The 23,048-nt window shown below is 44.0% G+C and overlaps 1 protein-coding gene across 2 annotated transcripts in view; it reads right to left on the reverse strand.

Moving 5' to 3' along the window:
- Window positions 1–23,048, reverse strand: part of LOC121547728 (RNA binding protein fox-1 homolog 3-like) — an 861,621-nt gene that overhangs the window by 54,609 nt on the left and 783,964 nt on the right. For both annotated transcript variants that reach the window (XM_045209896.1, XM_045209895.1), the window contains exon 7: window positions 8,467–8,613. In XM_045209896.1, coding sequence (XP_045065831.1) covers window positions 8,467–8,613 — 147 coding nt within the window. The remainder of the gene's footprint in view (window positions 1–8,466; window positions 8,614–23,048) is intronic.

The following is a 23,048-nucleotide window of genomic DNA, read 5'->3' on the forward strand; positions in this document are numbered from 1 at the left end:
TGTGTATGTGTGTGTGTGCAAGTAAAAAAAAAAGGGCTTACTGATTTGGCCTCGTTTTGAAGATTGCTCATTAAGAAATGCTAGCGGCCATGACGGTGTGGTTTGATGTGTTAGGTTAGCATATCGTACCCTGGCAGGTAATGTTGTTTGTCCCTCCTGAGTCACCGTAGCAACATAGACACAAAATAGTCACTTCTTTAAGATGGTCAGAATTAATCTGATAAATTAAGAAATATCTTATTAATTAACAAGATGCTTGCGAATGGGATTTGGAATGTTGGCAAGTTGCAGTTGGGATAAAAGTGCGCTCTGATCATCTCAATTCTCATTTTGCCCAAAAGAGTGGCAGACTGGAGTGATTGACACTATCAAACATTGGCAACGTGTTGCAAACAAGTCTGAGGCGCTGCGTAACAGGCAGGTCTGTCTCACTGTCTGGAGGTTCTGGCTGCTATGATTGGATAGAGCGCGCACAACTGCTTCTCTCCTGTTAGTGGTCACTGGGTGTGGGCATGATCGTAATCCAACCTTCCAGTAAGTGGTGACGAACTTACAAAACTCTGTGTTGGACAAGACTGACTTTATGACAAAAATTATCCTATTTACACTTTGTAGTCAATTTTGACACTAGAATTAATGTTTCTGAATGATATCGATGCCACACAGGCCATTTAAAACTAGAGAAGTTGGTTCTAAGGGGCAGTTGACCTTTAAGCATTGAATCTCAATCGGGCGAACGGGCGGGCGAATGGGTGTGTGAATGAAATCATTAGAGACACAGCAGAATAAAAGCAAACCTTCACTCTTCCTAATGACAGGGATGAAAGCAACGGTTAATTGTTGTCTACACTGGCCACGTCATTTCATTCTAATTACCCTGTCAGACGGAGGGAGGGAGGGGAGGAGAGGGAGAGAGAGAGAGAGAGAGAGAGAGAGAGAGAGAGAGAGAGAGAGAGAGAGAGAGAGAGAGAGAGAGAGAGAGAGAGAGAGAGAGAGAGAGATATTTATTGTTTATTTCACTTTTGTTTACTATCTACTTCACTTGCTTTGGCAATGTTAACACACGTTTCCCATGCCAATAAAGCCCTTAAATTGAAATTGAATTGAATTGAGAGAGAGAGAGAGAGAGAGAGAGAGAGAAAGAAAGAAAGAGAGAGAGAGAGGGAGGGAGGGAGACTGTGTATAAGGGTGCATGGACACAAACACACAAGCACACATGTACGCACACAAACACACACACACACACACAGCTTTTTCCCGCCTCACTCAGCAGAAGCACAATGGAATTGATCACCTGGCTTGTGGAAGAGAGAGAGAGAGAGAGAGAGAGAGAGAGAGAGAGAGAGAGAGAGAGAGAGAGAGAGAGAGAGAGAGAGAGAGAGAGAGAGAGAGCGAGAGAGAGAGAGAGAGAGCGGGAGAGATTGAGCGGGAGGGAGGGAGGGAGGGAGGGGCAGGTCGAGAGGCTGTGTATCAGGGTGCATGGACACAAACCCACACACACAGCCTTTTCCCGCCTCACTCAGCAGAAGCACAATGGAATTGATCACCTGGCTGCTGGAAGAGAGAGAGAGAGAGAGAAACAGAGAGACAGAGGAGGATAGAGAGAGACCCAAAAGGCCTGTGGTGTTGATGGTATCCTAGATATAATGATAAAATATACAGACCACAAATTCCTTTTTAACATCATCCTCAGCTCTGACATATTCCCCAATATTTTGAACCAATGACTGATCATCTCAATCCGCAAAAGTGGAGACAAATTTGACCCCAATAACTACCGTGGGATATGCGTCAACAGCAACCTTGGGAAAATCCTCTGCATTATCATTAACCGCAGACTCGTAGATTTCCTCAGTGAAAACAATGTACTGAGCAAATGTCAAATTGGGTTTTTACCAAATTACCGTACGACAGACCACGTAGTCACCCTGCACACCCTAATTGGCAAACATACAAACCTAAACAAAGGCAAAGTCTTCTCATGCTTTGTTCATTTCCAAAAAGTTTTTGACTCAATTTGGCATGAAGGTCTGTTATACAAATTGATGGAACCCATTAACCCTTTATGGTTGTGAGGTCTGTGGTCCGCTCACCAACCAAGATTTCACAAAATGGGACAAAAAAACAAATTGAGACTCTGCATGTAGAATTCTGCAAAAATATCCTCTGTGTACAACGTAAAACACCAAATAATGCAAGCAGAGCAGAATTTGGCCGATACCCGCTAATGATCAAAATCCAGAAAAGAGCTGTTAAATTCTACAACCACCTAAAAGGAAGCGATTCGCAGATCTTCCATAACAAAGCCATCACCTACAAAGATGAACCTGGAGAAGAGTCCCCTAAGCAAGCTGGTCCTGGGGCTCTATTCACAAACACAAACAGACCCCACAGAGCCCCAAGACAGCAATACAATTAGACCCAACCAAATCATGAGAAAACAAAAAGAGAATTACTTGACACATTGGAAAGAATTAACAAAAAAACTAAGCTAGAAAACTAGAACGCTTTTGGCCCTGAACAGAGAGTATACAGTGACAGAATACCTGACCACTGTGACTGACCCACAATTAAGGAAAGCTTTGACTATGTGCAGACTCAGTGAGCATAGCCTTGCTATTGAGAGAGGCCGCCGTAGGCAGACCTGGCTCTCAAGAGAAGACAGGCTGTGAGCACATTGCCCACAAAATGAGGTGGAAACTGAGCTGCACTTCATAACGTCTTGCCAAATGTATAACCATATTAGAGACACATATTTCCCTCAGATTACACAGACCCACAAATAATTTGAAAACACAACCAATTTTGATAAACTCCCATATCTACTGGGTGAAATACCACATTGTGCCATCACAGCAGCAAGATTTGTGACCTGTTGCCACAAGAAAAGGGCAACCAGTGAAGAACAAATACCATTATAAATACAATCCATATTTATATTTATTTATTTCCCCTTTTGTACTTTAACTATTTGCACATAATATGACATTTGAAATGTCTTTACTCTTTTAGAACTTTTGTGAGTGTAATGTTTACTGTTAATTTCTTCAGGCAAGCACTCTCCTGCTCCACCACCACCTCCTCCTCCTCCTCCTCCTCTCTCTATCCCTCCTTCTCCATCACTTTCTTCAGGCAAGCACAGCATAACTTTCCTCCTCCACTTCCTGCTCCTCCTCATCCCCCTCCCCTCCACCTCCTCACATTCATCCATTGTCTCACAGCTGTTGCTCAGTCTCCTCCCATAGTGAATGACTGGTTTAGCCCAAAACAGACTGGAGAAGCTAATGATGCTAATGGTTTATACCTGTGCTAATGGGCCTGGGGTGCAGATGAAATGTACTATAAACAAATAGTTTTTTCTGTGTGTGTGTGTGTGTGTGTGTGTGTGTGTGTGTGTGTGTGTGTGTGTGTGTGTGTGTGTGTGTGTGTGTGTGTGTGTGTGTGTGTGTGTGTGTGTGAGTGAGTGAGAGAGAGAGAGAGAGAGAGCGAGAGAGAACTGCTCCCTAACAGGCTAATGACATAGTCTTCTTTTTCCTAAATAAACACTCTAGTAAATTAACTTTAATCAGCCCACTAATTAATTGGCATCAAGGGGAGACTACAATAGAAGCTTTGGGTTTAGATTTCCTATATATTAATTACACACAACCTCAAAAGCCAAATGGTGGAACATCTGAGGGAGCGGGATGGAATGGAGCCTTATGGAATAGAACGTCTAATCGGAATGTTAGTAGCTTCCGACTGACATGATTCCCTGTTCTGTTAGGAATGATGGAAAGATGGGGGTTCTACCTGGAAGGCTGCAGCTTCTAGAAGAGGTGATTAGGCAGATGAAGGAAGGTATCATTAAAAGTCCATTAGCGAACCCCTGATGTATGTCTCGCTTCTCGAGAGAAATACAGACAGACAGACAGGAGCACTGTCCACACACACACACACACACACACACACACACACACACACACACACACACACACACACACACACACACACACACACACACACACACACACACACACACACTGCTGGGCCAAGGGATGGACTGGGATGGAAAGGACCCTCTTTGGTGTGTGTGTGTGTGTGTGTGTGTGTGTGTGTGTGTGTGTGTGTGTGTGTGTGTGTGTGTGTGTGTGTGTGTGTGTGTGTGTGTGTGTGTGTGCGTGCGTGTGTGTGTGTTTGTATGCACTTCAGTAAGGACTCATTTAAGACCCTACTTCCAGGAGTGTGACCGTAAGGACCCTCTTGCGGCTGGCTCTCTAAGTGCCTGGTTATTAATTAAACATAGCGATGGCATTGGGGACACTATATTAGCCTGTTTCTCTCAGTGTGGTGCAAAATGAACAGGCTCCTGAAGCGACTGGGGCACAGCTGGCATCTAGTGGAAGCCATCCCGGCTCTCTGTGTCATGCTGCGTTCATGTGCTCCTTGCAAATCGGAATTAGGAAAGGTTTTCAAGGACTGTCTTGGGGAAAAAAGCCATTGATGCTGTATATCTGAAGCCTGGTGTTTTGGAATTTGGAATCTCATATTTCCGATCATTCCGAGACATGAAAGCAAAAACAGCATTCTGGAGTTTCTCAGTTGGATCGTTTTGGAGTTTCCGATCTTCTGAGAGTGCTATCAAACACTTTAATGGTAAAGGAGGCCGCAATGCATGCAGGGAGGTCTCAACCCCTCTGTGATATACTCGAGGTAAGTGTTGTATGTGTCCCAAATGGCACCCTATTCCCTGTATAGTGCACTACTTTTGACCAGGGCCCATATGCCTTTGGTCGAAAGTAGTGCACTATATAGGGAATATGGTGCCATTTGCGATGCAGACGTTGAGATTAGAGATTTCCGACACGTCGTTGTGAGAATGAGAGAATTGAATCAGTGAAATGGTGCTTTGAATCCCAATTACCAGTCTACCATTAAGCCCTCATACTCATCGCTGTAATTTCCTCCTAAATGTGTTTTTCTAATTATGAATTAAACTCAAATAAGGTTGGGTAATGAACCCCTCCCATTTTGTTATTTCTTTGTATTAATTTTCTCTTTATGTCCATGCTTCTCTACAGTAGCACCCGACCACGCAGCTAAGAGCTCTTAATAGATGTCGTTTTCATATTATTTCTGATGAGGACCTAAATGGACACAGTAAGGACCGTTAAAAGGAAGCTTTCAATTGTTGTGTTCCCCTGGTATAATCTCCTTGTGTGTTACGATGCCTCGTCATTGCCGTGGCTTTTCTATAATGTTCCAATATCCCCCTTTTTCTATAATGGTAGGAAATTCCATTTGCTATAATGCCTGGCTATTGCCTTTGTTTGCATTGTGGCGGGGCTGAAACGGAATCGTAGTGGCAGATTGAGCCAGTCGCTCATTGCAGCATTTACAGGCAATGGGAGAGAGAGCGGTACTGGACCCCATTGTGGGGATGGCAGAGCCCTGATGGAATCTGGGCCACAGTGCTTCAGCTCTGCCCACAACGATTAATCCTTGAGACTGGACCATCAACAAAGAGGAGGAGCGTGTGTGCGTGTGTGTGTGTGTGTGTGTGTGTGTGTGTGTGTGCGTGTGCGTGTGTAAACTCTGACAAGCTTGCATGCGCTTCGTATCCTATCCCACCACCCTAGAGACAATTGAACAACCGCAACTAACTAACCAAACTGCTCAACTGCCTTGTCCGTAACTGTAGTATCGAACCAAAGAACCAAAGTGGTTACTTAACTTTTCAAGCCTAAACTTTCCAGTGAAACTGATTGGACAATTTGAGTTTCCAAGTGTCTAAAGTACAAGAAAAAGGGCATAAATGTGACTTTGTTTTGACTGACCAACTTGTCTAGCCCGGCACTCCTCTTCAGGGTCTGTGTCAGTGCATTCCTTCTGATAACAGGGTAAGACGCACTCTGAGCATCGCTGATTGTAGTGAGTGCTACCAGATTGTCTGTCTCTTCTAATCCCTCTCTCCTCTCTTCCCTCGCTCCTCCTCCTCTCTCAGTGTCTCTGGTTAATTGTGGTGCAGAGCTCAGTGCCTTGGAGACTTCACTAAGTGACTGGGGAGTGTTACTGGAGAGTTAGAGTCCCAGGCTTTCACACACACACACACACACACACACACACACACACACATACACACACACACACACACACACACACACACCACACACACACACACACACACACACACACACACACACACACACACACACACACACACACACACACACACACACACACACACACACACACACACACACACACACACACACACACACACACACACACACACACACACACACACCAAATATGTCCCTAACTGGATCCTGTCACCCTACACACACCTAATGAGGATAAAGTCCCTTTTAACCACTGTGCTGAGGAATCCCATTAATCGTGTCTCTATTGCGGGACCCTTCCATCTCCTCTACTCTCCCCACATCAAGGCCTCCGAGTCTGGGCACGGCCAGGGGGACAGGCATCCCCCGCTATGGAACAAAGCCCTGGCCAAGGGGGAGCAAATGTTGGACTCCATTTGAGAAGCCAGGAGACAGGGGAGAAATGTCCAGCCTCCTATTATTTTAAATCTTACAGTGTAAACTATATGTCTGGGCTGCCATTAGTAACACTGTACTATAAAGACTTGTCTGATCTGGTCTTAACAAGCTATAGAGCAACAAACACCTCTCTCTCAATTCAATTCAATTCAATTTAAGGGGCTTTATTGGAATGGGAAACATATGTTAACATTGCCAAAGCAAGTGAAGTAGATAATAAACAAAAGTGAAATAAACAATAAAAATGAACAGTAAACATTACACTCACAAAAGTTCCAAAAGAGTAAAGACATTTCAAATGTCATATTATGTGCAAATAGTTAAAGTACAAAAGAGAAAATAAATAAACATAAATATGGGTTGTATTTACAATGATGTTTGTTCTTCACTGGTTGCCCTTTTCTTGTGACAACAGGTCACACATCTTGCTGCTGTGATGGCACACTGTGGTATTTCACCCAATAGATATGGGAGTTTATCAAAATTGGGTTTGTTTTCGAATTCTTTATCGATCTGTGTAATCTGAGGGAAATATGTGTCTCTAATATGGTCATATATTTGGCAGGAGGTTAGGAAGTGCAGCTCAGTTTCCACCTCATTTTGTGGGCAGTGTGCACATAGCCTGTCTTCTCTTGAGAGCCAAGTCTGCCTACAGTGGCCTCTCTCAATAGCAAGGCTATGCTCACTGAGTCTGTACATAGTCAAAGCTTTCCTTAAGTTTGGGTCAGTCACAGTGGTCAAGTATTCAGCCACTGTGTACTCTCAGTTTAGGGCCAATTAGCATTCTAGTTTGCTCTGTGTCAAGTAATTCTCTTTTTGTTTTCTCATGATTTGGTTGGGTCTAATTGTGTTGCTGTCTCTCTCTCTCTTTCTCTCCCTTTCTTTATTTCTCTCTCTCTCTCTCTCTCTCTCTCTCTCTCTCTCTCTCTCTCTCTCTCTCTCTCTCTCTCTCTCTCTCTCTCTCTCTCTCTCTCTCTCTCTCTCTCTCTCTCTCTCTCTCTCTCTCTCTCCTCTTTCTCTCTCTCTCTCTCTCTCTCTCTCTCTCTCTCTCTCTCTCTCTCTCTCTCTCTCTCTCTCTCTCTCTCTCTCTCTCTCTCTCTCTCTCTCTCCCTCTCTCTCTCCCCCTCTCTCTATCTCTGAATGTCATGTGGTTTGATTATATTCTCGCTCGCTCTGTCGTTCTGTCTTTTTTTCACCCTATCTCCCTTCTGTGTCTCTTCTTCGCCAGAAGCGAAGAAAACAGCCCGAGACTGGCAGAGTTGGAAATTTATATTACTGGCCAGCCCCATGTTCCTCCAGGAACATAAATCATTAAATAAGTAAGGACAAGTTGCCAGAAACAACTGATACAGGGTCAGATATTTCCTTATTCCTTTCACAAAGCAGAGAATATAACAACTCTTCTAGAATCATTCTGTAATTCTAGAACAGTCCTGTGAATGAACCGTGTTCTGCTCTGAGAACTGCTACAGCGTTAACAGTCTTGGGAATTCAAACATGCCTCGTGACATGTCCTCTCTCTCCAAGGAGCTGTTAAGGACGATGGCCCTGTAGCGGTCCAGGATATGAAAAATTCATATTTGTCCCTAATTTGAGGAGGAGAGGATATGTGGAGGTTAGAACGTGAATCATTGAGGCCCCCTCTCTAAGAGGTGTGACGGGCCCATACATCTTTAATGGGGACAGGACGGTCTCAAAGTGGCACTTGATGTACCTGTAGAGCTATGGCTTACACAAACACAAGCAGAGAGAAAGAGAGATTGAAACATGATTGGCTCAACCCTGGGGTTCCAGACGGATGTTTTGTTAAAGGTTTTTGTGTTCTGAACACTGAGAACACACTCTGGTATGTTGACCAACGGCGCTACTGTAGTAGGCCTGTGGGCTGGGAAACCTTTGTATTGCATGGGTGAAGCTAGCTACTCACCCCAAACATTTGCCTGAGGTCTGGATCTCTGAAGCGGAATGGGATGTTGGAGACGTGTAACCGTTTGGGCTGCTGCTTCTCTGACGAATCACACTGCTGCAGGTGGAGCTGATGGGAACCCTCCGTCTGCGCAACCTCATCTGCCTGCTGGAGGAAAACACAGACCACGACACGACAAACATTAGAATCCTAGCTAAACAAACATTATAAAAGGAAAGGATAGGGTGGAGTTGGGGTGGGGTGGGGGAGAGTTTGAGAAAAAGGGAGATTGACAGAAAGAGAAAAAGGGAGATTGATTGAAAGAGAAAAGGGGAGATTGATTGAAAGAGAAAAAGGGAGCTTGACAGAAAGAGAAAAAGGGAGATTGACAGAAAGAGAAAAGGGGAGATTGACAGAAAGAGAAAAAGGGAGATTGATTGAAAGAGAAAAGGGGAGATTGATTGAAAGAGAAAAGGGGAGATTGATTGAAAGACAAAAATGGAGATTGACAGAAAGAGAAAAGGGGAGATTGACAGAAAGAGAAAAATGGAGATTGACAGAAAGAGAAAAGGGGAGATTGACAGAAAGAGAAAAGGGGAGATTGATTGAAAGAGAAAAGGGGAGATTGATTGAAAGAGAAAGGGGGAGATTGATTGAAAGAGAAAAAGGGAGATTGACAGTAAAAGAAAAAGGGAGATTGACAGAAAGAGAAAAATGGAGATTGACAGAAAGAGAAAGGGGGAGATTGACAGAAAGAGAAAAAGGGAGATTGATAGAAAGAGAAAAAGGGAAATTGATTGAAAGAGAAAGTGTGTGGGAGTGTGAGAGGGATATGAAACTCCACTAGGTATAACTCATACCGTTTCCCCCTGAAACACGATGGTTTTAAATAATAAAGACACATTTCATATTAAACTGCCTCTGTCCTCTAAGAGTGTGTGAAAATGTTTTAGTGTGCATCACAAATGGCACCCTATTCCCCTATGGGCCATGGTCAAAATTAATGCGCTATAAAAGGAATTGAGACGCAGACTATGTCTTAGTCATAGTGTAGTGTGAGGTACGAATGTCGGGGTTGGAGTGGTCATGTAGTTGCTATTCTCTCTGCTCCCCTGACATAGGAGATTAGAAAGCTGTCTGGGAGGAGTGGACACAGATTTACAGCATATATTACACAAACAGATAGAGAGAGAGAGAGTGATGGAGGAAGAGTGAGAGTGCAAGAGGAGAGAGAGAAGAGAGAAAGATGGAGAGTGAGAGAAGGAAAGACAGACAGAGAGAGAGAGAGAGAGAGAGAGAGAGAGAGAGAGAGAGAGAGAGAGAGAGAGAGAGAGAGAGAGAAAAAGAGAGAAAGAGGGGGAGAGAGAGAACGAGGGATACCCTCCAGTCCTCCTGTCCTCCCTCAGACCCCATGTGATCATCTGTCCATCACGGGCAGAAAATTGCAGCGATGCTCTCCAGGTCGCCGGGAGTGACGGCCCTTTTAGGTGTCGCTGTGACAACCTCCATTTATTTCACTGTTATCAGAGTAACCGTGACGACGGGGATCCCTGTTACCAACACCCGGGGGACCACTCTAAACTGGCCCTGAGATAAAACAGACACGCGGCCCCCTGGGAAACAGAGTTCAATTGAGAGGAGGACACCAGTGGTGGCTAGTGGCACTTTAAATCAACTCATAGTGATGGCTTGAAACATGGTTTCTTTCAAACCTTTTCATTCACTCCATTAAAGCTATTAATCCTCCCCTCACCAGCCTCCTCTGGAGGACACTTATCTCTCCTCAACCTACCCTGGGTACCAGTCTGTTTAGCTAACATTCCACAAACCACCTTTTGACATGCCAAAGAGGTTTAGCGTGACAGGAGTGGCAAGGAGTGGAATAACAGCTAAACAGACTGGTTTGTGGAACCCTAACCCTAACCCAGGATGAGAGTTAATCCTATCAGATTAAACTACCAATGCAGGATGTGAGTTAATCCTATCAAATGAAACTACCAATGCAGGATGAGAGTTAATCCTATCAGATTAAATTACCAATGCAGGATGAGAGTAAATCCTATCAGATTAAACTACCAATGCAGGATGAGAGTTAATCCTATCAGATTAAACTACCAATGCAGGATGAGAGTTAATCCTATCAGATTAAACTACCAATGCAGGATGAGAGTTAATCCTATCAGATTAAACTACCAATGCAGGATGAGAGTTAATCCTATCAGATTAAACTACCAATGCAGGATGTGGGTTAATCCTATCAAATGAAACTACCAATGCAGGATGAGAGTTAATCCTATCAGATTAAACTACCAATGCAGGATGAGAGTTAATCCTATCAGATTAAACTACCAATGCAGGATGTGGGTTAATCCTATCAAATGAAACTACCAATGCAGGATGAGAGTTAATCCTATCAGATTAAACTACCAATGCAGGGTGAGAGTTAATCCTATCAGATTAAACTACCAATGCAGGATGAGTGTTAATCCTATCAGATTAAACTACCAATGCAGGGTGAGAGTTAATCCTATCAGATTAAACTACCAATGCAGGATGAGAGTTAATCCTATCAGATTAAACTACCAATGCAGGATGAGAGTTAATCCTATCAGATTAAACTACCAATGCAGGATGTGGGTTAATCTTATCAAATGAAACTACCAATGCAGGATGAGAGTTAATCCTATCAAATGTTAAACTTTCCATTATCAGTAGGTAGTTGTTAATGAACTAATTTTACTTTGTTTATGTTGGAAAAGCTCCACCCTATTCTCATAGGTGGGAGCAATTATGGTAGGAGAGAGGCAGAGAGGGAAAGAAAGAGGGAGATGGAGTGAGAGTGCGAGAAAGAAAGAGAGAGAGACAGGGAGAGTGAGAAAGAGAGAGAAGAAGCAAAAGAAAGAGAGAGAGAGAGAGAGAGAGAGAGAGAGAGAGAAACCATTTTTGTTATATGTATACTTTGACAATGTAAGTAATTTTACTTGCCATGTCAATAAAGTCTATTGAATTGAATTGAATTGAATTGAGAGAGAGAGAGAGAGAGAGAGAGAGAGAGAGAGAGAGAGAGAGAGAGAGAGAGAGAGAGAGAGAGAGAGAGAGAGAGAGAGAGAGAGAGAGAGAGAGAGAGAGAGTGAGAGAGAGAAAGACAGAGAGAGAGAGAGAGAGAGAGAGAGAGAGAGAGAGAGAGAGAGAGAGAGAGAGAGAGAGAGAGAGAGAGAGAGCGCGAGAGAGAGAGAGAGAGAGAGAGAGGAGAAAGACAGAGTGGAGCAGGAGAAGTTGTACATAATCCATTAGGATAACATTCAGGAGCAGGGATGAAAAGATGAAGAGATGATGTCAGCTAAACGTCTCAAGGTTTACAGCATGATCAATGAGACAGAAATGCTGAAGGCAGCGCCATTTACACATACAGGAGGAGAGAGAGAGAGAAAGAGGGGGGGGGGGGGGGGTTAAGATGAAAAGAGTGCTGATTGAGCTTCGGTCTATTCCGGTGTTTGCCTGTGTGTGTGTATGTGTCTGTGTCTGTGTTTACTGCTGCGTTTGGAGCCATGACAGATACCCTATGGCAGGGGTAGGCAACAGTGGGCCAATTGTTTTTATAACATCACCATGAATTAAGCAAAAAATGACTTTAATCTGTTCCCAAGTATTCCCATGATTAAAAAAAACGGACGTGATCGTTTTTTCACTGTAAACAAGGTATGAAATTATTGTTATTTTCAAATACAATCTGTTTTAGGGCTTGTTTGTGGTCAATTTGCAGTGTACAAATTACTATAATTATGTTCCGTCCCCCCGACCATCCGCTCCGACAAAATTCGTCCCGTTTCTGAATCTAGTTGCCTACCCCTACCCTATGGGCTGTTTTATCCTGCTCCTTTACATTACCAAGGGAGAGGGGTGAGAGGAGGGTGAGACAGGAGTGAGAGAGGGGGGACAGCTGGGACAATTACCCCTCTGTCTGTGGCCATCCATCTGCACCATACAGCACCAAACCCCCACGTCCCTGTGTGTGTGTGTGTGTATGTGTGTGTGTCGGTGTTGAGTGTTTAACAGCAAAGTGGCCGTATCGATCACTAGAGGGTAGCAGACAATGGAAGACCGTTATGATAAAGCACAGTCTTCCACCAGCCACAACACACTCAAACCCACCTCCCACTTTCCTCCTCTCTCAAACCTCCCTTTCCCTCATCATCACCTGCAGCCCTAACCTTTCCTCCCTTTTCCTCATCCCTCAATCTCTCCCCCACACACACACACACTAAGGTGACAACTTCAGATGCCTCCCCGCTCTCCTCCATTCTTTCCTCATCACCTACACTCATATTACCTCCCTCCCACACAACTATGGAGAGATCTTCAGGGGCCTCACCCCTCTCCTCCCCCTCCTTAATTAGTGTTAATTGCATGTTAATTACACTGCAGCTAGCACACGCCACATCTGTCTTCTAGAACACACCGTTTCTCTCCCTCCCTCCTCTCCTCCCCCTCATTCCCCTCTCTCTTCCCTCCCTCACTTCTCTCCTGTGAGAAGAAGTGGAGTTGGGAAGTAATTAAAAGTCTCTCTCCCTCCCTCCCTCTCTCTCTCTCTCTCTCTCTCTCTCTCTCTCTCTCTCTCTCTCTCTCTCTCTCTCTCTCTCTCTCTCTCTCTCTCTCTCTCTCTCTCTCTCTCTCTCTCTCTCTCTCTCTCTCTACTTCTCTCCCTCTTCCTCTCCCTCTCCCTCTCTCTCTCTCTCTCTCTCTCTCTCTCCCTCTCTCTCTCTCTCTCTCTCTCTCTCTCCCTGTCCATCAGCAGAGGAAAACAATGTCTCTGTTTGAATGCATCCTTTCCCCCACTAAATGACTGTATAGGTAGAAGCTATGTAATGGAACCCCTGCTGACGAGCTATCTGATTGTGTTAGATCAGTGGTTACAGACATAGAGGCAGACAGGAAGGATGGAAGCCTGTTGAAAGGATTCACACAGAACAGTGCCTATGGCTCTCCACCTCAGCTCACCACATGCTGAACTAAACTACATGACCAAATGTGTGTGGACACCTGCGTGTCGAACATCTCATTCCAAAATCATGGGCATTTTCTGGGAAGGCTTTTCACTAGATGTTGGAACATTGCTCCGGAGACTTGCTTCCATTCAGCCACAAGAGCATTAGTGAGGTCGGACACTGATATTGGGCGATTAGGACTGGCTCGCAGTCGGCGTTCCAATTCATCCCAAAGGTGTTGAATGGGGTTGAGGTCAGGGCTCTGTGCAGGCCAGTCAAGTTCTTCCACACCGACCTCGACAAATATTAATGGATCTCGCTTTATGCACGGGGGCATTGTCATGCTGAAACAGAAGCTTGATTCATCACTCCATAGAACGCGTTTCCGCTGCTCCAGAGTCCAATGGCGGCGAGCTTTACACCACTCCAGCCAAGGATTGGCATTGCGCATGGTGATCTTAGGCTTGTGTGTGTGGCTGCTCGGCCATAGAAACCCATTTCATTAAGCTCCCGACTAACAATTATTGTGCTGACATTGCTTCCAGAGGCAGTTTGGAACTCAGTTTGGAACGCGCTTCAGCACTCTGTTCTGTGAGCTTGTGTGGCCTATAATGTCGCGGCTGAGCCGTTGTTGCTCCTAAATGTTTCCACTTCACAATAACAGCGCTTACAGTTGACCGGGGCAGCTCAAGCAGGGCAGACATTTTACAAACTGACTTGTTGGAAAGGTGGCATCCTATGACGGTGACACGTTTAAAGTCATTGAGCTCTTCAGTAAGGCCATTCTACTGCCAATGTTTGTCTATGGACATTGCATGGCTGTGTGCTCGATTCTATACACCTGTCAGCCACGGGTGTGACTGAAATAGCCAAATCAACTCATTTGAAGGGGTATCCACACACTTGTATATATAGTGTATACACTGTGTGAGTGTGTGTGTGTGTGTGTGTGTGTGAGTGTGTGTGTGTGTGTGTGTGTGTGAGTGTGTGTGTTTGTGTGTGTGTGTGTGAGTGTGTGTGTGTGTGTGTGTGTGTGTGTGTGTGTGTGTGTGTGTGTGTGTGTGTGTGTGTGTGTGTGTGTGTGTGTGTGTGTGTGTGTGTGTGTGTGTGTGTGTGTGTGTGTGTGTGTGTGTGTGTGTGTGTGTGTGTGTGTGTGTGTGTGTGTGTCTGTGGTGCTTCTCCACTACAAGAGCTGTAGAGCCCTGATGCAGTATGAGGCTGTAATTACATTACAACCAGACAACCAGCCCAGGCTTTCACCACCGGCTCGTCTGTCAGCCTGTTTGTCTGTATGCCTGCCTGCCAGTCTGTCTATCTGTCTGGTTTGTCTGTATGTCTGTCTGTCCACAGGGAGGAGACCCACCCACTCACACAGACTCACACACCTACATATAGTGTATTCTGAAAGTATTCAGACCCCTTCCCGTTTTCCACATTTTGCTATGTTACAGCCTTATTCCGAAATTGATTTTTACATTTATAATTTTTTTTAAACAATAATATCTTATTTACATAAGTATTCAGACCCTTTGCCATGAGACTCGAAATTGAGCTCAGGTGCATCCTGTTTCCATTGATAATCCTTGAGATCTTTCTACAACTTGATTAGTGTCCACCTGTTGTAAATTCTATTGATTGGACATGATTTGGAAAGGCACACACCTATCTTTATAAGGTCCCACAGTTGACAGTGCATGTCAGAGCAAAAACCAAGCCATGAGGTTGAAGGAATTGTCTGTAAAGCTTCGATACAGGATTGTGTTGAGGCACAGATCTGGGGAAGGGTACCAAAACATTTCTGCAGTATGGAAGGTCCCCAAGAACACGGTGGCCTCCAAAATTCTTAAATGGAAGACATTTGGAACCACCAAGACTCTTCCTAGAGCTTGCCGCCCAGCCAAACTGAGCAATCGGGGGAGAAGGGCCTTGGTAAGGGACCAAGAACCCGATGGTCATTCTGACAGAGCTCCAGATTTCCTCTGTGGAGAAGGGAGGACCTTCCAGAAGGACAACCATCTCTGCAGCACTCCACCAATCAGGCCTTTATGGTAGAGTGGCCAGACGGAAGCCACTCCTCAGTAAAAGGTACATGACAGCCCACCTGGAGTTTGCCCAAAGGCACCTTAAGGACTCTCAGACCATGATAAACAAGATTCTCTGGTCTGATGAAACCAAGATTGAACTCTTTTGCCTGAATGCCAAGTGTCACATCTAGATGAAACCTGCCACCATCCCTACGGTGAAGCATGGTGGTGGCAGCATCATGCTGTGGGGATGTTTTTCAGTGGCAGGGACTGGGAGACTAGTCAGGATCGAGGCAAAGATGAACGGAGCAAAGTACAGAGAGATCCTTGATGAAAACCTGCTCCAGAGCGCTCACGACCTCAGACTGGGGGTGAAGGTTCACCTTCCAACAGGACAATGACCCTAAGCACACAGCCAAGACAACGCAGGAGTGGCTTCGGGACAAGTCTCTGAATGTCGTTGAGTGGCCCAGCCAGAGCCCGGACTTGAACCATATCGAACCTCTCTGAAGAGACCTGACAATAGCTGTACAGCGACGCTCCCCATCCAACCTGACAGATCTTGAGAGGATCTGCAGAGAAAAATGGGAGAAACTCCCCAAATACAGGTGTGCCAAGCTTGTAGTGTCATACTCAAGAAGACTCAAGGCTGTAATCGCTGCCAAAGGTGCTTCAATAAAGTACTGAGTAAAGGGTCTGAATACTTATGTAAATGTGATATTTCTGGGTTTTTTAAACCTGTTTTTGCTTTGTTATTATGGGGTATTGTGTGTAGATTGTTGAGAAAAAAATAAATAAAAAATTGATTTTAGATTAAACTGAAACGTAACCAAATGTGGAAAAAGTAAAGGGGTCTGAATACTTTCCGAATGCACTGTATATCTCTAAGGTGGTGACACACTACATCCCTTCTTTCTGTCTAGTTTGCAGCCTCTCAGCCTTCAGTCCAAACTTCACTACAACTCCAAACTCTCTCTCTGTTCCCTAACTCCACATTCTCTCCCGCTCTCTCTCTCCAACTGTAAAACTGAATGGCCAAATATCTGTAAAGTGACTGTAATGAAACGCTGACACAAGTCTCTGTCTCTCTCTAGGCTTCTGGGCTACTAGGCTTCTTTTAGTCTCTCTCTCTCTCTCTCTCTCTCATTGGAGTGCATGCTGGGAGTGAGTCATGAAGCAGGAGTGATTGTGAGAGCGACTGGAATTTTTTTCACTCTATTGGGTTTTGGTGTGTATATATGTATATTGATTAGTTTAGTTGTTTTAAGGTTATCTTGTCTAACTATCACTAAGCACGTATAGGGGTGGTGGGATTGTTGAGGTTGTTTTCTGAGGGCACAACCAGCGGGTGAGGCTGGTTGCAATGGCCACTCGCGGAAGTTTGGAGTTTGAAAAACTTAGTCGGCGACATGGAGTAAAGATTCCTGCTGCGGCCGGGTGTTCAGTGGAAGAATGTAGCTTGTCAGTGGGTGCTATCATTGGGTATGATAGCATCAAATCAGCCTCAAGGATGAATAGCGCTGTAGTGATATTTTTAGATTCCATTGAAAAGGTGAATATGATAGTTGAGAGTGGTGTTGTGTTGCGGGAGACGCAGACGCCGGTATTTCCGCTTATGAATCCGGCGAAGAAAGTTATACTTTCTAACGTGCCACCATTTGTTAGAGATGAAGTGTTGGAGCGAGAGTTATCTCGTCATGGTCAAATTGTATCTACAATAAAGAAGGTTCTTTTTGGATGCAAATCTCCGTTGCTGAAACATGTCGTGTCTCATAGGAGACAAGTGCATATGATTTTAAAAAAGGACATTGATGACTGAATTTAGCATCCAGTTTTAAGATTGATGGATTTGATTATGTCTTCTACGCTTCTACTGAATCAATGAAATGCTTTGGCTGTGGAAGAGAGGGGCATTTGGTGCGTAATTGTCCCGAGAATGAGCGCGCAGATTCTGGTAGCAGCTCTAGTGCTGGTGCAGCTAATGCACCACCGCGAAGGGATGAACATGCTAAGGGTGCGGGTGCTGGGGAAGGGAGGAGGTGGGCAGATGTGGTAGGAAAAGTAGGAGAGGAAGGCAGTGTGGATACGGGGGCAATGGTGGTAGATCAGAACAAAGAAGGAGGGGAAAAAGTCGGTGAGAATGCGACTGCCGTTGCTGAGGTGGTGCTGGAAAATGAAATTGGAGGTCAAGAGGAGATTGAAATAATGGAAAAGGAAGCAGCTGTTTTCAAAGTACCGAGGAGTAAGAGGAAGAATGTAAGGGGTGGTGAAGGGTCTAATTCCAAGAGGAAGGTAGAGATTGATAAATCAGTTGAGGATAAACAGGTTGTAGAGATGGTGGAGTTTTCTTCTGGGGAGGATAGCGAGAGTGAGTCATCTGATGCGTCACAACAAAATAGTGAGATAAATGGGGTGGAAGGGAGGTATGGGATTGAGAAAGTACGTCAGTTTCTGAAGTTGACAAAAGGGAAGAAATATATGCAGGATTATAATGTAACAGATTTTTTCCCTGAAAGTGAATTGTTTATTGAATCAGCAAAGTTTCTGATGTCAAAAATAACAGGGGGAGGTTTGACAAGCCCTGAAATTGCTAGACTCAAGAAAGTGGTCACGAGAGTGATAAGTGATGTAAATTCTAAAGAAAATGAAAGAGTTCAGTCGCAGCCTTAACTCTGTAAAGAGATGTGGTTTCTGTGTCTTCCTCTGTATTTTTTTTTCATCCATGAGCAGTTTTAAGATTTCTTCTTTAAACGTAAATGGGGCAAGAGACGTTAAAAAAAGAGCCATAGTGTATGAGTTAATTAGGGGAAAGGGAAGTGACATACAGTTTCTACAATAAACGCATAGTAATATGGAAAATGAAGTTATGTGGCAACAGGAGTGGGGGTGTGGCCATCTTTGTTCTCAAAAGGGTTTTTGCCTTTGTCATATGAGGTTGAAGAGGTAGTTGAGGGGAGGTTATTAAAAGTTAGAGCAAGGTATGAAAACATCACTATGTGTCTGATAAATGTATATGCCCCAGTGGTGGCAGTTGAGAGGGTATGTTTTTTAGAGACATTATCAAATACCATTGAGAAATGTAATAGTGAAGATTATTTATTTATTGCTGGGGATTTTAACTGCACAGTCAGTGATTTAGATAGAAATCACAAAGAACCTCATATAGCCTCAAGGACTTTTTTAAAACGCCTCATTGTAACACATGAACTGTGTGATATTTGGCAGAGTCAACATGGAGGCACGAGACAGTACACCTGGGCGCATGTGAGAGAGAACACCATCTCTATGGCCAGGTTAGATAGGTTTTATTGTTTTGAGCATCAATCTCAGGTCTGTAAATCAAGTGTGATAACCCCAGTGGGATTTTCTGATCATTGTTTAATAACAGAGGTGGTGTTCATTAACGATGTAAACCCAAAAGCGCATATTGGCATTTTAATATAACCTTATTGAGTGATGCTCACTTCAGGAAATGTTTTAGTTTTTTCTGGGAGAGGTGGAGGTCTCAAAAGGCCAGTTTTGTATCCCTTCAACAGTGGTGGGATATAGGGAAAATCCAGATTCAACAATTATGTAATCAATACACGAGGAATGTCACCAAGGATATCACCAGATCAATGAAAGCCCTAGAGACTGAAATAGTGGAACTCATGACGTTGGTTGAGACCACAGGAGATCGAGGCCATACTCAGGCTCTCAAGAGGAAAAAAGTTGCATTGGCAGACCTGCTGGGTATCAGAGCACAGGGGGCATTGGTGAGAAGTAAGTTTCAGGGAATCTCTGAAATGGATGCCTCATCCAAATTTTTCTTTGGTTTAGAGAAAAAGAATGGACAAAGAAAAATTATTAATTGTCTGAAATCAGCTGTTGGACAGGAGCTCACTAGCCCTAGTGAAATTAGAAAGAGGGCAGTAGAGTTCTATGCTGAGCTCTACAAATGTGAGTACAAAGAGGATAAAACAGTGACACAGCAGTTCCTTGATGGGCTCCCACAGGTGGCTGCAGAAGCTCAGGTTGAGCTAGAGCAACCATTGTCTTTGCAGGAGCTATACACTGCATTAAAAAGCATGGAAAATGGAAGGGCACCAGGCATTGATGGGCTTCCCGTTGACTTTTTAAAGTCTTTTTGGGCTATGTTGGGAGAGGATTGGCTAGCAGTAGTTAATGATAGTTTAACCGGAGGGTTACTACCAATAAGCTGCAGAAGGGCTGTCCTCACCCTACTGCCCAAAAAAGGGTGACCCTAGGGAGGTGAAGAACTGGAGGCCGGTGGCTCTATTGTGCACTGATTATAAGATCCTGTCAAAGGCTTTGTCCAACAGGCTGAGGGAGGTGATGGGGCAAATCATACATACGGACCAGTCCTACTGTGTTCCCGGCAGGCAGATAGGGGATAACATTTCTCTGATTCGTGATTTTTTGGACGTCTCTAGGGCTATTGGATTGGATGCTGGTCTAATTTCAATTGATCAGGAAAAGGCATTTGACCGAGTTGAACATCAATTCTTATGGCACACTTTTGAGGCGTTTGGGTTCAGCTCTGGCTTTATTGCCATGATAAAGGTGATATATGGTGACATTGAAAGTGTATTGAAAGTTAACGGTGGTTTGAGTGCTCCTTTTAAAGTGTGTAGAGGTATTAGGCAGGGATGTTCTTTGTCGGGAATGTTATATGCCATTGCTATAGAGCCACTACTAAATAGCATTAGAAGTCGCATTGAAGGGGTGTACCTTTCAGAGGATATTCCTCCTATTCGTCTCTCAGCCTATGCTGATGATGTAGTTGTTTTAGTGAAAAATCAAGCAGAGGTGGATAGTTTGAGTCTAATGGTTGATAATTTTAGGGAAATATCCTCTGCAAAGGTAAATTGGGAAAAAAGTTGTGCTTTACAGATTGGAGAATGGTCTGGAGGGATCATGGCTTTGCCAGGGGGGCTGGAATGGTGTAAGGGAGGTTTTAAGTATCTTGGAGTGTACCTAGGAGATGAGGGGACAATGGAAAAAAATTGGATTGGGGTGGTTGAAATGGTGGAAGGGAGGATGAGGAGATGGCGTTGGTTGTTATCGCGTATGTCATATAGGGGGCGCACTATTATAGTTAACAATGTGATTGCCTCTGCACTGTGGCATCGGTTGTCAGTTTTAGAGCCACCATCTGGCCTTCTGGCTAAGATACAGGCAATTATTGTGGATTTTTTTGGGGTTAAATATCACTGGGTTCGACAAAGTGTTTTGTATTTGTCAAAAGAGGAGGGGGGACAAGGTCTTGTATATCTTGCTAGTAGGGCTGCTGCTTTCCGGTTTCAGTTTATTCAAAGGTTGCTTTATGGACCGGAAAATGTGGTTTGGAGAGGGGTGGCAGGTCTTGTATTACAGCAGGTTGGGGGATTAGGTTTAAAGAAAGCTTTATTTTTGGTTGATAGTAGCCAGACTTCTAGGGAGGGAGTACCTCCGTTTTACAGAGGCCTTCTTAGGGTGTGGAGCATTATGAAGGTGTCCAGACGAACGTCAGCGGAGTCAGCGCATTGGCTGTTGGAGGAACCTCTGGTGTATGGGGCAAGACTGGATTGTACAACTGCAGCTGTTCCATATTTCTCCAAGATTCTGGTGAAGGGCAAAATCATCACCTTAAAACAGTTAATGGCCATGGCTGGGACCGCCTTAATGGATGGAAGACGGGTGGCTGAACATTTGGGGGTGAGGTTGGAAAGGATTGTTGGACAACTGCTGGGAAGCTGCAGGAAGGCTCTGTCAGCAGAAGAGTGGGGTATGCTGAATAGTCACAAGAAGAAGGTACAAGATGAAAACGTCTCATTTCCAAGACTAGGGATTACACCCAATATCCCAGAGTCAGAAAGAAAGGCGTTATTACTGGATTTGAGAGGGTTGGAAGAGGTGGGTTTGGATGAGGTGAATGGGAAAGACTTATATAGGGGGTGTGTCAAGGTTTTGAATAAAGATAAATTGAAAAATAGAAAAGACACTCCATGGAGGGTAAAATTGGGCATTGATGACAAGGTAAAGCGAGCATGGAGAGCACTGTACAAGCCACCGTTACAAAATGGTACTGGGGATATGCAATGGAGGGTTTTGCATGGCATCGTTGCAGTTAATGCTTTTGTATCTGTTATTAACTCAGATGTTGGAGATGGATGCCCTTTTTTTAATATAAGAGAAACTATTTTTCACTGTTTTATGGAGTGTGAGAGGATAAAACCTCTCTTGGAAATGCTGGAGTCTTTGTTTAAAGCTGTAGGGGAGATTTTCAATAACACTGTTTTTATTTTGGGGTTTCAATATAGTAAGCATCAGAAAAGAAAATGTACACTGTTAAATTTTATTTTGGGACAAACTAAGATGTCCATTTTTCTGAGTAGGAAACATAAGATAGAAACGGGATATGGGCAGGATGTAAGATGTGTTTTTAAAGGATTAGTGAAAGCAAGAATAAAAGTGGATTTTGAGTTCTTCTCAGCTGTAAAATATCTCCCATTGTTTGAGGAGAAGTGGGCTTACGAAAGAGCGGTTTATTTTGTGGAGGAGGGGAAACTATTTTTTGTTGATGAAATGAGTTGAATGTATATGTTCTTTTGTATTTTTATTTTATTTAGGAATTACATTTCATTTCTGAAAAGGCAGTGTGCCATTATTTATGTTAACACGAGTATAAAATAAAGGTTTTATAAAAACTCAAACTCTCTCTATCTCTCTCTCTCTCTCTCTCTCTCTCTCTCTCTCTCTCTCTCTCTCTCTCTCTCTCTCTCTCTTTCTATTTCTCTCTCTCTCTCTCTCTTTCTATTTCTCTCTTTCTTTCTCTCTCGTCTCCCACTCTACTCTACTCCACTCCTGTTTAAACTCTCTACAGTGACTGTCAATTTAAAGCTGACAAATGCTGACAATAGCCTCCTACTCACTGCTGAACTCTACAGCTTCTATACTGTGTCCTGTGGACTCTTCCAAAGTCCTCAAACATTTGGAAGACTCCTAAACTCAAACAGTAAGGGAGAAAGGAACTAAACATATAATATGTGTGTGTTTGTGAGAGTGTGTGTGTGTGAGAGAGAGAGAGAGAGAGAGAGAGAGAGAGAGAGAGAGAGAGGGAGAGAGAGACAGAGAGAGACAGAGAGAGTGAGAGAGAGAGAGAGAGAGAGAGAGAGAGAGAGAGAGAGAGAGAGAGAGAGAGAGAGAGAAAAAGAGAGATGGAGAGAAAGAGAGAGAGAGAGAGAGAGAGAGAGAAAAAGAGAGATGGAGAGAAAGAGAGCTGGAGACTACCTCATTTGTGAGTTATAGCCTGTCATAAGGCTGTCGTGATAGAGGGGATTCTACTGAGTTAATAGTGTGTGTTTGTGTGTGTGTGTGTGTGTGTGAATGTCTGTACTAAGAATCCTGTCCAAACACATAAAGTACAGTAAATATAGTTGAAGTAACTAGCTACATAACTCTCATGCAGAACTTTTTATTTCTCTCTCTTACTCTTCTTTGCCCCTCACCTCACTCATCTTTCTGTCAGCTCTTCTTTCACTCCCTCTCTCCATCCCCTCTCCTCTGATTTGAAGTGGAGTTTCAGGGTTGGTACAGAGCGAATCTTTCATGT

Source organism: Coregonus clupeaformis, chromosome 31 (assembly GCF_020615455.1).
Source record: "Coregonus clupeaformis isolate EN_2021a chromosome 31, ASM2061545v1, whole genome shotgun sequence".
NCBI lineage: Eukaryota > Metazoa > Chordata > Actinopteri > Salmoniformes > Salmonidae > Coregonus > Coregonus clupeaformis.